Source organism: Stegostoma tigrinum, chromosome 11, assembly GCF_030684315.1.
Source record: "Stegostoma tigrinum isolate sSteTig4 chromosome 11, sSteTig4.hap1, whole genome shotgun sequence".
NCBI classification, from domain to species: Eukaryota; Metazoa; Chordata; class Chondrichthyes; order Orectolobiformes; family Stegostomatidae; genus Stegostoma; species Stegostoma tigrinum.
The window spans coordinates 65,326,000-65,342,285 of NC_081364.1; the positions used below are offsets into that span (position 1 = coordinate 65,326,000).

Consider the following 16,286-nt stretch of genomic DNA (forward strand, 5'->3'; position numbering starts at 1 on the left):
CTGAACCCTTTCAAGTTTCAGAACATCCTTCCCCTGGCAGGGAGACCAGAATTGAACGCAGTATTCCGACTGTGGCCTAACCTGTACAGCCGCAACATGACCTACCAACTCTTATTCTCAATGCACTGACCAATAAGGCAAGCATTTTAAATGCCTTCTTCACTACCCTGTTTTCCAGCGACTCCACTTTCAAGGAACTATGAACCTATACTCTAAGGTCTCTTTGTTCAGCAACGCTCCCCAGGACCTTACCACTGAGTGTATAAGCCCTACCCTGATTTGCCTTTCCAAAATGCAGCACCTCACATTTATTTAAATTAAACACCATCTGCCACTCCTCAGCCCATTGGTCCATCTAAATCAAGATCCCATTGTAGTCTGAGGTGACCTTCTTGGCTATCCACTACGCTGCCAATTTTGGTGTCATCTACAAACTTACTAACCATACCTCTTGTGTTCACATCCAAATCATTTATATAAATAACAAAAAGCAGTGGACCCAGCACTGCTTAGTCTGAAAAGCAACGCTCCACCACCACCCTGTCTTATACTTTTGAGCCAGTTCTGTATCCAAATAGACAAACAGGAGGCTGGAAGAACACAGCAAGCCAGGCAGCACCTGGAGGAAAGGAGCTGTCAATGTTTCTAGTATTGCCCTTCTTCAGATGCTGCTGGCTTGCTGTGTCCTTCCAGCTTCCAGCTTCTAGTCTACCATGAGGAACCTTGTCAAATGCCTTACTCAAGTGCATATAGATCACAGTCACTGCTGGGGCCTCAGCAATCCTCATCATTGAGTTTTTTTTTGCAGAAGCAATCAAGTTCACGAGACACGATTTCCCACACAAAGCATTTTGGTATAAGTCAGATTTTAAGAAGTTCAATGGCTGTGAGGTATTGTTGTTCCAATGTGCTTATCTCACTGCCATGTTGACTATCGCTAATCAATCCTTGCCTTTCCAAATACATGTAAATCCTGTCTCTCAGGATTCCCTCCGACAACTTGCCCACCACCAATGTCAGGTTCATCAGTCTATAGTTCCCTGGCTTTTCCTTACCACCAGTTTTTAAAAACAGTGGCACCATGAGAGCCAACCTCCAGTCTTCTAACACTTCAACTGTGGCTATCGCTGATACAAACCGTGGGGTGGCATGATGGCTCAGTGGTTAGCACTGCTGCCTCATAGCACTAGGGATCCGGGTTCGATTCCAACCTCGGGTGACCGTGTGTAGAGTTTGCACATTCTCCCAGTGTCTGCGTGGGGTTCCTCCCAGTGCTCTGGTTTCCTCCCACAGTGCAAAGATGTGCAGGCTAGGTGAATTGGCCATGCTAAATTGCCCGTAGCGTTCAGGAGTGTGTGGGTTATAGGGGAATGGGTCAGAGTGGGATGCTTCAAGGGGCGGTGTGGACCTGTTGGGCCGAAGGGCCTGTTTCCACACTGTAGGGAATCTAATCTAAAATATCTCAGCAAGGGTCCCTAGCTTCCCAGAGTTCTAGGATACACCTGATCAGGTCCGAGGGATTTATGCACATTCATGCGTTTTAAGATGTCTAGCACCACTTCCTCTATAATATGGATATTTTTCAAAAGGTCATTAATTTATTTCCCCACATTCTCCATCTTCCATATCCTTCTCCACACTCAACACTGACGCAAAATACTTATTTAGTACCTCCTCCATCTCCTGCAGTTGCACACATAGACAATCTGTCTGATCCTTAAGGGGCCCTATTCTCTCCCTAGTTACCTTTTTGTCCTTAACGTACTTGTAGAATCCCTTGGATTCTTCTTAACCCTATTTAGCAAAACTATCTCATGTCCTCTTTTTGCCTTCCTGACTTCCCTCTTAAGTACATTATTACCGCCTTTGCACTCTTCTAGGGATTCACTGGATTTCTGCTATCTATACCTACTGGCTTCCTTCTTGACCAAAACCTCAATTTCTCTAGTCATCCAGCATTCCCTACACCTACCAGCCTTTGCCTTCACACTAACAGGAACATACTGAATCTGGACTCTTGTTATCTCATTTTTGAAAGCTTCCCATTTTCCAGGCATCCCTTTACCTACGCATATCTGCCCCCAATCAACTTTTGCAAGCTCATGCCTAATACTGTCAAAATTGGCCTTCCTTCAATTTAAAACTTAAACTATTAGATCCAGTGTATCCTTTTCCATCACTAATTTTAAAAATAATAGAATTATGATCACTGGCCCCAAAGTGCTCCCCCACTGACACCTCAGCCACCTGCCCTGCCTTATTTCCCAAGAGTATGTCATGTTTTCCACCTTCTCTAGTAGGTATACCCATAGTCTGCATCAGAAAATGTTCTTGTTCACATTTAAATTCCTCTCCATCCAAGCCCTTAACACAATGGCAGTCCCAGTCTACATTTGCAAAAAAGTTAAAATCCCCTCCACAACCACCTATTATTCTCACGGGTAACAAGAGATCTACTTACAAATTTGTTTCTCAATTTTCTGCTGACTATTGGGGGTGTCTATAGAACAATCCCAATAAGGTAGTCATTCCTTTCTTATTTCTCAGTTCCACTCAAATAACTTCTTGGACATATTTCCAGGAATATCCTCTCCGAGTACAGCCATATTATCCTGAATCAAACACAGCACTCCCCATCCTCTCTTGCCCCTCTTTCAACCCTTCCAATAGCATCTATACCCCAGAACGTTAAGTTGCCAGGCCTATCCATCCCTGAATCACATTTCAGTAATAGCTATGATATGCCAGTCCAATGTCCCTAACCATAACTGGAGTTCATCTTCCTTATCTGTTAGCCTGCTTGCAGTGAAATAAATGCAAATTAATTTATCAGCCCTACCTTGTTCTCTACTTTGTCCCTGCCTACCCTTCTGTTTGACCTACTCCTTTACCCAACCGTACTAGTTTCAGACTGATTTCTTTCCTGGTTCCCAAACCCGCTCCCCCTTTACAAGTTTTGAATCCACCCAAGCAACCCTAGCAAATCGCCACGTCAGTACATTAGAACAAAGAAAATTACAGCACAGGAACAGGCCCTTCGGCCCTCCAAGCCTGCACCAATTGAGATCCTCTGTCTAAGCCTATCATCTATTTTCTAAGGGTCTGTATCCCTTTGCTCCCTGCCCATCCACGTACCTGTCCAGATACATCTTAAAAGACACTAACGTGACAGCATCTACCACCTCCACTGGCAACGCATTCCAGGCACCCACCACCCTCTGCGTAAAGAACTTTCCACACATATCTCCCATAAACCTTCCTCCTCTCACTTTGAACTCATGACCCCTAGTAACTGAGTTCCCCACTTTGGGAAAAAGCTTCTTGCTATCCACCTTGTCTAATACCCCTCATGATTTCGTAGATCTCAAGTCAGGTCCCCCCTCAATCTCCATCTTTCTAATGAAAATAATCCTAATCTACTCAACCTTTCTTCATAGCTAGCGCCATCCATACCAAGCAACATCCTGCTGAACCTCCTCTGCACCCTCTCCAAAGCATCCACATCCTTTTAGTAATGTGGCAACCAGAACTGTACGCAGTACTCCAAACGTGGCCGAACCAAAGTCTGAAACAACAGTAACATGACCTGCCAACTCTTGTACTCAACACCCCGCCCAATGAAGGGAAGCATGCTGTAAGCCTTCTTGACCACCCTATTGATCTGCGTTGCCACCTTCAGGGAACAATGGACCTGAACACCAGATCTCTCCTGTACATCAGTTTTCCCCAGACTTTTCTATTTACTGTATAATTCGCTCTTGAATTAGATCTTCCAAAATGCATCACCTCAGTTGCCCGGATTGAACTCCATTTGCCATTTATCTGCCCAACTCTCCAATCTATGTTCTGCTGTAATCTCTGACAGTCCCCTTCACTATCTGCTACTCCACCAATCTTAGTGTCATCTGCAAACTTGCTAATCAGACCATCTATACCTTCCTCCAGATCATTTAAGTATGTCACAAACAACAGTGGTCCCCCTTCCACTACTATTCTCTGTCTCCTGTTGCCCAGCCAGTTTTTTTATCCATCTAGCTAGTACACCCTGAACCCCACGTGACTTCACTTTCTCTATCAGTCTGCCATGGGGGAACCTTATCAAACGCCTTACTGAAGTCCATGTATATGACATCTGTAGCCCTTCCATCAATCAACTTTGAGGACGTGACAAAGAATTCTATTAAGTTGGTAAGACAGGATCTTCCCTGCACAAAACCATGTTGTCTATCACTGATAAGCCCATTTTCTTCCAAATGGGAATAGATGGTATCCCTCAGTATCTTCTCCAGCAGTTTCCCTACCACTGACATCAGGCTCACCGTTCGATAATTACCTGGATTATCCCTGCAACCCTTCTTAAACAAGGGGACAACATTAACAATTGTCCAGTCGTCCGGGACTTCACCCATGTTTAAGGATGCTGCAAAGGTAACTGTTAAGGCCCCGGCTATTTCTTCTCTCGCTTCCCTCAATAACCTGGGATAGATCCCATCCAGACCTGGGAACTTGTCCGCCTTAATGCCTTTTAGAATACCCAACACTTCCTCTCTCCTGATGCCAACTTGACCTCGAGTAATCAAACATCTATCCCTAACCTCAACATCTGTCATGTCCCTCTCCTTGTGAATACTGATGCAAAAAACTCGTTAAGAATGTCACCCATTTTCTCTGACTCAACGCATAACTTTCCTTCTTTGTCCTTAAGCGGGTTAATCCTTTCTCTAGTTACCCTCTTGCTCTTTATATATGAATAAAAGGCTTTCGGATTTTCCTTAACCATGTTTGCTAACAATATCTCATGTCTCCTCTTAGCCCTCTTAATTCCTTGTTTCAGATTTGCCCTACATTCCTATATTCTTCCAAAGCTTCATCTGTCTTCAGTCACCTAGATCTTATGTACACTTCCTTTTTTCTCTTTAGCTAATCTCACAATTTCACCTGTCATTCATGATTCCCTCATTTTCACAGGGACATGTCTCTCCTGCACGCTAATCAACCTCTCTTTAAAAGCCTCCCACATATCAAATGTGGATTTACCGTCAAACAGTTTCTCCCAATCTGCATTCCCCAGACCCTGCCAACTTTTGGTATAGTTGGCCTTCCCCCAGTTTAGAACTCTTCCTTTAGGACCACTCATCTTTGTCCACGAGTATTGTAAAACTTACGGAATTGTGGTCACTATTTCCAAAGTAGTCCCCTACTGTAATTTCGACCGCCAGGTCCAGTATAGCCCCTTCCCGAGTCGGACTACATACATACTGCTCTAGAAAACCCTCCTGGACGTTCCTTACGAATTCTGCTCCATCTTGACCCCTAACACTGAGTGAATCCCAGTTAATGTTGGGAAAGTTAAAATCTCCCATCACCACCACCCTGTTGCTCTTTCGCCTTTCCATAATCTGTTTACATATTTGTACCTCTATCTCACGCTCGCTGTTGGGAGGCCTGTAGTACAGCCACAACATTGTTACTGCACCCTATTTTTGAGTTCTACCCATATTGCCTCACTGCTTGAGCCCTCCATTGTGCCGCCCTTCAGTACAGCTGTGATATCGTCTTTACTACAATTCCTCCACCCCTTTTACTTCCGTCTTACTCCTGCGTGAAGCATTGATATCCTGGGACAAGTATTTGCCCTTCCCTCAACCAAGTCTCAGGAATAGCAATAACATCATACTCCCAGGTACTGATCCAAGCCCTAAGCTCATCTGCCTTATCTGCTACATGTCTTGCATTAAAATAAATGCACCTCAGACCACCTGTCCCTTTGTGTTCGTCATCTGCTCCCTGACTACTATTCCCTTTAGTCACGCTGACTCCATTATCTAGCTCCCTACAGGCTTTAGTTACTACCTCCTTTCTGTCCAATATTTGGTTCCCATCCCCCTGCCACATTAGTTTAAACCCTCCCCCACAGCATTAGCAAAAGGACATTGGTTCCAGTCTGGCCCAGGTGTAGACCGTCCAATTTGTAATTGACCTTCCCCAGAACCAGTTCCAACTTCACAAAAATCTGAACCCCTCTCTCAAGCCACGCATTCATCCTGGCTATTCTTTTATTTCTGCTCTGACTAGCACGTGGCACTGGTAGCAATCCTGAGATTACTACCTTTGAGGTCCTACTTTTACGGTAAATGTGTGAACTTACGGATGGAGCTAGTTACAGGGTAAGGGAAGAGGAGGATGAAGAACTTAGTCCTTCAGGATTGAGCTTCCACTCCAGGTCGATGGCTTCAAAGATCAGTCTGATGTGTGACCTGCAGAGTCTGTCACATACAGGGCAAGAGACCACTGAAGTGTTTGGACCCTCTTTACAATGCCCTGAACTTGCCTTTATATGCTTCTGACAACGCCTCTCAGTAGTGAATGACTTCTCAAGTTGTTTTCCATTTCGATTCAAGACAAACCAGGGAGTCCAAAGAAGCAGCAGCATTAAAATCAGAGTGTGCTGGAGAAACTCAGCAGGTCTGGCAGCATCTGTGGAGAGAGAAAGCAGAATTAATGTTTTGAGTCCAGTATGACTCTTCCTCAGGGAAAGGAGTGTTTGATCTCTTTGCAGATACTTTGAGGACATTCCTAAAGTGCATCTGTTAAACTCCTGGAGGTCATCTGCCAGGTTGTGAGGAAAGTAGTTACTTCAGTAGTCTACTGTAGCACACACAAACAGCTTGTCATGTCCAGTGGAGCTGGTTTTAAATAATTAAGCACCTGGATGCTGAGCATGTTGGCTTTGAAGATGATATTGCTGCTGCACTGCCTTTCTTGCCTTCAGATTTGAAAGACTTTGTGAAGGTGACACTAATATTTCTCCAGGGCTTGAGGTGCTTCTTATATTTGCCACACAGCAAAGATGATATCTGCAATACCACTACATGGATACCACTATAAATAGGTGATTGAGGAGGATCTTTGAAACAATCTTGCCTGTGGCAGACAGCAGGGAAGCTGCTCTGTAGTTAGCACAATCATCATAAAAGATACTGAAAGCCAATGAATATAGGCAATGGATATGGAGTTTGCTGACAAATGACACAGAAGAGGAGGCTTTGGACAACTTATAATTTTGTTATAGACAATATAGTATGGAGCTGGAGGAACACAGGAGATCAGGCAGCATCAGAAGAGCAGGAATGGTCCCGACCCAAAATGTCAAAATCCTCCAGCTCCACTGTGTTGTCTCTGACTTCAACATCTGCAGTTCTTACTATGCCCGAGTGATTTATATTTTGCAATGTAGTGTTCGGCAAATCAGCAAAGACGAAACAAGAAGTCACTGCAAGGCAAGACTGTATTTAAAAAGATTAATGGCAGTTAGGATTTGTTAGTGATTCTCGAATGAATCTGAATATTCAGGTTTTTCCCCTCTGCATGCATTTACATTATTTAAAAATAGAAATAGTGGAGCACTCTTAAGTGTCTCCATGTTTGATGCTGATGAACCTGAAGCCTGGTCTCACTTTTCACGGTTTTTGTAGTCCCTAATGAGACAAGCAGCACTGCAGGAAGCAGGATCAAAATAAATTAGAATGCATAAATTTAGCACTTTCAAGTCATTTTCTGGAAATGTATCCATGAGGTGATGTAGATACTTGCTACTGATGAGGTATAAAGGAAGAGCCCTGAAGCAGAACAGTTGCAAGACCCATCCACCTTGTCTTCCTATTTTGTTCCATGTCCACCAGTGGCCTCTTCCTTGTTGGTGACAGTTTGGTAGCTGATGCTCTGGCAAAGTCAGACACAAACTGCTACATAAGGAGACCATACCAGACTCATTGGTTAAAATGAACCAACCACAAGGATGCACACTCCATTGGTCTGATACCTGATCTCTACATTAACAGAAATTCTGATGCAATTGACAAGCCAAGGTCAAACTGCTGCAGAGAAGACTGCTGGTAAGGAGAAATGCCAGGGAGGATGCTCCCATCACACCTGTCTGTTCAGCTGGAGGTTACCGACTAGTCCGAGAGGCTGCTTGTCCTTTCTGGTCTTTTCCAGCAATTCACAGCTGCAATGGTCAAAGGTCTGACTGAGACGCTGGAAGCAGTGAGTAAATAGGCCAAGCCAGCAACATCCTCCACCAAATCAGCTACAAAGGTCTGAAGAGCCCAGTCTGCTGATCCCAGTTCACAGGTTCCAAAAAGAGGCGGTGCTGCCTCTGACTAGTCCTTATAATAGGGATGGTGTCGACCAGGAATCAGATATGTCTTTGATTGACTTAAAAGCAGAAAACAACAAAAAAAAACTGATTTTTTGGGAATTTTTTTTTCAGTGCATGATCATTTAGTATTTTGTCAAGTGATCAAAATTCAAATACACTGATTCGCATAGTCATTATTTTGGTGTTAATACATTTTGCAATTTATTTAAATATGGATATTATTAATGTATTGTAGAGATTTGATTTGAGATTATTACCTGTGTTGCATCTCCATAGATGAGACAGAGCTAACATATAGCTCACAGCTGAAACGTACCTGTGTACAGATTTAGACTATACTCCCAAAATCATGACCTTGGCTACTTGGTTGTCATGGAGACTGACACAGTTACCAGTTTCCCTCCTGTATTACCTCCACGACACCATGGGTCCAGCAATCAGCACCTCCTTCTCATGGCGCGCAAGTTACTGTTGCCTTTCTAAGTTTGGTTTCCTGTGTCCTAACCCTGATGAGTACATGATGAAAAAGTCAGACTTTTGTGGAGCTTTTTAAGCAATTGTTTATGGTCCTGTTCGGAAGAAGATGTGTGAGAGTTTAAGACACACTTACAGATCAGACCATGCACGAGATTCCTTCGAATTTTTTCCTGTCATCGTACATGTACAATGACTTCCGGAATTAGAAGTCAATACATCCATTCTTAACTGCACGCCAACCAACATGGATAGGCCCTCCGAGTGCTGTACAGTCACTGACATGTATGGCATATGACTGACAAACACAAATGTGTCCTCCAGCAATACGAATAAAGAACAATTCTGCTTTCTAACTGAAAGTCATGATGTCTGATGATTCTTCAAATGATTGTGCGGCAATGAGAATGCAGTTGATGAAAATGCCAGAAGGCAGAATGTGTCTTCAAAAGAGATCCCTCAGACCAAATGTGCCATCAGAAAGGGGACCAGCTGCTGGTCTGATCTTGAGAAGTGTATATGGGAATGGGTTCTCAAAAAAAAAACACCGACATGGTGGCTCAGTGGTTAGCACTGCAGCCTCGCAGAGCCAGGGACCCGGGTTCGACATCAGCCTTGGGCGACTGTCTGTGTGGGGTTTGCACATTCTCCCCGTGTCTGCGTGGGTTTCCCCCGGGTGCTCCGGTTTCCTCCCACAGTGCAAAGATGTGCAGACTAGGTGGGTCGGCCATGCTAAATTGCCCATCGTGTTCGGGGTGTATGGGTTATAGGAGGATGGGTCAGGGTGGGATGCTTCAAGGGGGAGTGTGGACTTGTTGGGCCGAAGGGCCTGTTTCCACACTGTAGGGAATATAATCTAAATTACCAGAAATGCAAAGCTTGTATACACATTAAAGTGGACCAAATCAAACCCTTTCAGCTAAGATTTTAGACCAACAGTGAATGGCCAATTACTGGAACAATAGTGTAGAGGTGTGACAGAAGTCTGACTCTCATTAAGTCACTTCAGCAATACGGGTGAAGCAACAACGGATTCAAATACATTCTGAAGCAGGCAGACAAGCAAGGTTTGAAAATTGCTCTCGTGCAAACAACGGCACATGACAAGATTCAAAATGGTACTAGCATGCATGGCCAACAGAACAAAATTAATGCCAATGCTAATTTTCAAATATAAAACTATACCAAGCATCAAGTTCCCTGAAGAAGATTGTGTGTGTCTGTGTCCATGTCCAGGACTGAATGAATGAGGATGTAATGTAATTATGAATCAATGTTGTAGAGATTAGATGGCCTACATAAAAACACATTTTATTAGGTAACTCTTCCATAAAACAATGATTGGACTTGTTCTCTGCTCCATCACCTCCAAAATTCCAAAATGATTTAAGTCAGGCAAATAAATCCAAGCAAGATTTTTAAATACGACATCTTTGCATATGGAGTCAATGATCTGATAATTGTCCATTTTGCAACCGCTTGAACAGAAGTGGAGTTAAGCTATAATCAACAAAGCCATACGATTGTTGATCAGGAATACCATGTCAAACAAAATAGCATCCCACAGGATGGGAGAAGAGCCATGCGTAAAATTTCTCACACATATATGCTAATAACATGACGTCAGATTTTGACAAATTATTTCAGTGCATCAGGTGTCTGCAAACGAGTAAAGATTTGCAAACATTCTCTTTCATGGCAACACAGCCACATTTCATACTGATAATTCCACAAAATCATCCTAAAAGCCAAAGATCACCAACTGCAAGTTTAGTATTCAGAAGCTGAACGAAACTCCGCAAGCTTTCTTGTTAAAGCAGGCAGCATTAGAACATGATTTTTCTAATTTGATCACATAGCTACTGCAAATCCTGATAATTAAACACATTTCTGTTGGTGCGTCAGAGTAACAAAAGCCAGTTGGGCAGACTACAGGCGTTATGTACAGTACAACAGGCAATCTAACTGCAGGCTCTCCAGATAAAACTGTTAATTAGTCAAACCTGCAGTACCCATTTCAAAGATCAGAGACTGGCTTTCCCGACCATCTGTCACAATCAACACAGAGCTTTATCCTCCACTAAATGTTTCAATGACTTCATCCAATTACTAATTTATTGTCACTGGATTTAACATGTTCAATACAGCATTTAGAAACAAACTTTATGCCATTTCTAATGCATGAAAAGGAAAGTCCTACCACCCCTTCACCCACGGTATCTTACACTACATTTTTTTTCAGTCTCAAAACAGTACATTATTTCTCCAAGATATTCTTCATAATCATCATCATCGTAAGGTAAATAAGTGGTCATATTTATCTGGAGGTTTTGAAGACCACCCAAGAGATCTTCGTTGACCAGACCAATAATAAAGATCAGTATAGATGAAGGAACAAAGGATTCCTACCAGTGGCTGAGAGATTTTATGACCAAGGACAGCCTCAGCTATAATACATGATGCAGTAGTTAAAGTCTCATGACATTAATTGAGTCTAATGGTGACAGTTAGCTGAGGTAAACTGAACTTAACTAATTTCACAAAGAACCAGATCTTTCATAAATTCAAACAAAGGACATTTTCCCAAAATTGACCTGCACTGAAATGATGCAGATGATAAACAGACTTTCTATCACTTGTACAGTAAGAGGAGGAAAGCTTATTAAAGTCTAAGGAAGACCAATTCAAGATAAGTATCAGGATTGCAGCTTCCCAGCAAACGTTGTAGTGCAACTCCATTCTCGGTCATCATCTTGATCATCAATTTCATTTCTTGTCCCCAAAAAATGTTGAAGTTTTCCTGCTTGCACTCATCAGGACAATTCACGGGAAATACCAACGTAAAGGGAATGTAAATGTAAATTACTCAGTGACTTCCTCAGTACCTGTTTTGCTGCAACTCCGATCCTAAGCCCATGACTCCGACTTCCCTATTGTTTCTCCCCACCAATTTAAAAAACAATTCTGTTCTCTTTAATTCTATGACACCTTGCTTCTTTTCATTTCTCCGTTCTCAGGAACCCTGCCTTCCCAATTCCCCACCAGGAATACTCTAAAATAAAAGAGCAGGGCATGACCACCCACCACTTACATCACACAACGATGCTCCCCATATACATGGCACATCATTGGAACAACTATAGCTTTATTAGCAAAACTTGTGCTACTGTGGATTTTGTTCAATATGAAATGGAAGATAAACATCAGTTTCAGCTTGGTTTATTTTTGCAATATGTATTAAAATGCTGAAGTAAACGGGTTTTTTGTAGTATGACCATTTGTAATATAAAAAAGTGTTGTTCCTGGCATGAATTAATATTCAAAAGCAATGCTATTCTTTATGTTCTATTCATTTCAGGTCAAAAGTGGATGACTTCATGTTTACCATAGTTCACCCTTTTGTTAATCTGTTATCATTTCTTTGTAGTGCTACATTTACAGAGCAGCCCATGTGTCATTAACCAAATTTAAATATGTGGCTTTCTACCCCATCATCCAAGTCATTAATACATTAAATGGTTGAGGCCTGCACACAGATTCTTGAGAGACACCAATCACATCCTGTCCACTATGTGGATTGGTCTCCGGTCAATTTTCTAACCAGATCAATTATTTATCTTCAATCCTTGGGATTTAGCTAGCAGTGTTTTATGAAGCACTTTATTAAATATCTTGCAAGTTCATCAGCCACTGACTTTTTGTGAATTAGCAGCTTGAACTGGAATAGTACGATGTTTGGGTCAAAATCAGTTTTTAAGCAAATTAGGGAACAAATGCAATGAATTGGTCCAGACTCCATCAGATAAAATTCCAATTCACCCATGACCTTTCTACAGAAGGGCCCTGACTGTCACTCCTGCTACCTGCACTGCCACCATTCAGGAGAGTGATTGATTATAACCACATATTCCTACTCTCACACGCACAATGTGTCCCCATTTATTTAAATCGGTGATGGAACATATGATGAAACACATTTGTATTGGTTCCACTTTGATCTGAATTCTAAGAGATCCATGCTGATGAACTGACTCACATGACAGACACTGCTAAATGCGGCTTCCTTACCCTGGTAGCGGTCAGAGTCAGAGTGTAAAGACAGAACAACTTTTAAATCAGTATGCATCTTTGAAAGAACTTGTATTCTAACATCAGCTTAACGTACAAAGTTACAATGTGTGCATGACAACATGTATGACTAAGCCAAATGGCGGTACGAGTCCTCTGGCACATATAGAAAGAACTAAAGATCTAAAGTAAAGAAATGTGCAGTCAATGAACACAACTCACATGCTAACCTGCACACACAGAAGAGACTTCAATCCATTATGTGTTCCTTATAATTACCAAAAATTCAAATTACCATTTTATCCCAGTTGAGACATTTTTGAACAGAAATCACATAAGAGACTCCAAAATTAATTAGTACTATAATTCTAAGAAGTTTTTAGGTACCAATTAGACATAAACAAAGAAACAGACTTTCAGTACTTTGTGAATCTACAATCAGTTGGTAAGCTGTTAATCAAATTAACATAAATCAGCAGCATTACAATCAAAGACAATATAGAGTGTATAACTACCAAAAGATGCTGTGCTGAACATTTCACAGTTCAAACATGTAATTTCTGTTGTACCCCAGAATGTCTGCTATCAGAAGGCTTAAGGTAGCAGGAGCATGATTTGCCTCCATATTGGCTATTTTCAAGGCTCTGGGTTGCACTATCACTGTGAACCAATTGTAATGGTTATTTGGTTATTGCCATGGTCAATTACAGAGCATCAATTACAGATCATGCCAAAAAAAATGAAGAACTGCTTAACATTTACTAAGTGAATTAATGAGTGGTTCCTACCTTGATGTAATTATTCAGGACTGGATACACCCGATACATTGCTATGAGCAGTGAGAGGAAGGTCGTGAAAGGAAAAGTTGTCATGACAACATGTGTGACCTCTGGAAAGGAGATTATCTTGAAGCCAAATTTCTCAAAGAGTTTGACCAATTCTTCAGATGGCTTCTCATCGCCCTCACTCAGGATGCTGCCTGCTATGTATCGTAGCTTCTCTTCTGCTTCCTACAATCATAACGGGAGTTCACATTAACATGTATAAAATTCCACACAAGGCCAGCCAGTTTCATTACATACAAAATTCCACTGATGTTAAGTGTTAAGGTAACTCTGCTGTACCATTGCAACACAATAGATATTTAATTTTGTACAATCCTGAAATCTACGAGTTCCCCTCTCCATACTAAAATCATAGAACAAGAAAAATGCTAATCCAAAAACAAATACAGTAATGTTGGAAATCTGGAATTAAAACTAAGAAAAGGCTGGGAACACACGACAGGTTTGGCAGTTTCTATGGAGGCAGAAACAGAACTAACATATGATAAAAAGTGGTGACAGGTCTGAAATAGTAACTTTGTTTTGCCTTCCTCTCCACAGATATTGCCAGGTTTGTTTCAAAATTTTCAGCATATTCTGTTTCCATTTTAGTCATACAATTTTAGATAAACAACATAAATTATTCATTGTGCACCATTCTCCATGAGAAGATCTGAACAAAACCATATCAGCTTGTCACCAATAAGAGCACGCTCTTGGCCCACAAATACATGAAAGTAAGATGATATTAAATTATGGTCAATGATGTTAGCTTAGTGCCTCAAATGGATAATGAAAGTTCTCGTTTTACATTGTTCTTAAACCTGCAATTCCTCCTCTCCAAACCAAAACTATGGTGAATTGGATAAGCAGGAACGAGGCAGCAAGTTAATTCCTGGAGCACATATCTACCCCTGAAAAAGGAGCAAACATGTTTTACCACTTTTACAGAGGCAACCTGTCAATTGATCAACAAGGCCATTTTTAATTAGTTCTCAGGGGTCTGGAGTAAAGATAGATTGATTGAAATATCAGCCACTTTATGACTAATTTCATCAGATACTTGGACACTAAAATTTAACATAAAGGCTGGCAATTTTAAAAATTCCACGTTCCACACAGAAATACCTAGGGAACAGTGCAAATGAGTAACTGCAAGATGATAATATTTGTAAAATAAAACAAAAAGTGGTACTGGGGAAACTGATAAGATTCCAGGTAGTTCAGTCTGCTGGACTGAATGATGAACACCCAGAGTGATAAAAGGAGCACCAGTAGACATACTTGATATATTGATAATTATTTTTCAAAACTCTATAGACTCTGGAATGGTCCCTGCGCAATGAAAGGTGACAAATATACTCCAAATTTTTGGAAATGAGAAAGCAAGAAAATTGGGGGACTACATGTTAAATACACACAAGATATAAAAATGTTTTTGATCCAAGTTCACATTAATGAGAGCTTTCCTTCAGTTAACCACACTCAATAAAAACTTCAACCCATTGATAACTGGCTCACATTTATACAACCAATTCACATTCATTTACATCTAATTAAAATATCCACTACCTGTTCCCTCATTTCATTAAGTCTCAGGCATTCCTTCACGACAGAGCTGGTAGCCTAATACTAGTCATAGGGAAAATGCTAGAATTTATAATAAAGGATGAAATAACAGTACAGTATGAAAATAACGTCAGACTTGGAAAAAAGGTATCATGGATTTATGGAAGGGAGGTCAAGTTTAACAAATTTTTCGGGAGAATTTTTGGAGATTGTAACTAGCACAATAGTTAAGGTGCCATGAGTGAACATGCTATATTTAGATTTTTAGAAGGCTTTTAATAAGGTTCTACATTCTTTTGAAATAAGAGTGTTATGTTGTACATAGACAAAAACAAGTAACTAGATTACTTAGCTCAATATTTGTCGTTAGTACAACGTTGACGTCTATGATAAAATAGATTTAGAAATAATAATAAAACAGACAAGTCGTGGTTTCATGAAGGGAAACAATGCCTGGCAAATATATGAGAATTCTTCGAGCAAGTATCAATCAGAGTAGCTAATCGGCAACCACAAAATGTAATATATTTGGAGTTCCAAAAAGCCATTCAATAAGATACAGAATATAAGGTTGTCCACAGTATGTTAGCATGGATAGAGAACTGACTAACTAATAAAAGATAAAGAATTAGGATAAAGGGGGCATTTTCAGGATGGAAACCTAAAACTAGTGAGGCGTAAACAGAATCAGTACTGGGTCACAATTGTTTACAATATATACTAATAAATTGGATATGGACGCAAATGTACAACAGCCCACATTTGAGAATGCCACAAAAACTACAAAGGAACATAGAATACGTGAGTGCACAGGTAGAGTTTAATGCTGGATGATATAAGGTTACGCACTTTAGCAGAAAGATTAGAGGACCTAGGTATTATTCAAATGGAGAAAGACTATCAGCAATTGCAGGAAGGAATGAATCTGGGGAACCTCATGCATGAACTACAAAATGTATCCACCTAAGTTTAGTAGATAATAGATGAAGCAAATGGAATATTGGCCTTTGTTTCAAAGAGAACAGAGAATAAAATAAGGGATGGCCTTCTAAAATCATACAAGACTTTAAGTAAACCCAGCTGAATTACAGTGAAGAGTTGCAAGATAACAAAATGTGAGGCTGAATTAACACAACAGGCCAAGCAGCATCTCAGGAGCACAAAAGCTGACGTTTCGGGCCTAGACCCTT

The 16,286-nt window shown here is 41.1% G+C and overlaps 1 protein-coding gene across 1 annotated transcript in view; it reads right to left on the minus strand.

Annotated features, from left to right (window-relative positions):
- Positions 1 to 16,286, minus strand: part of LOC125460551 (testis-expressed protein 264 homolog) — a 257,351-nt gene that overhangs the window by 202,284 nt on the left and 38,781 nt on the right. Inside the window, exon 2 of the mRNA XM_048548122.2 lies at positions 13,492 to 13,713. Within this exon, the coding sequence (XP_048404079.2) occupies positions 13,492 to 13,713 (222 nt within the window). The remainder of the gene's footprint in view (positions 1 to 13,491; positions 13,714 to 16,286) is intronic.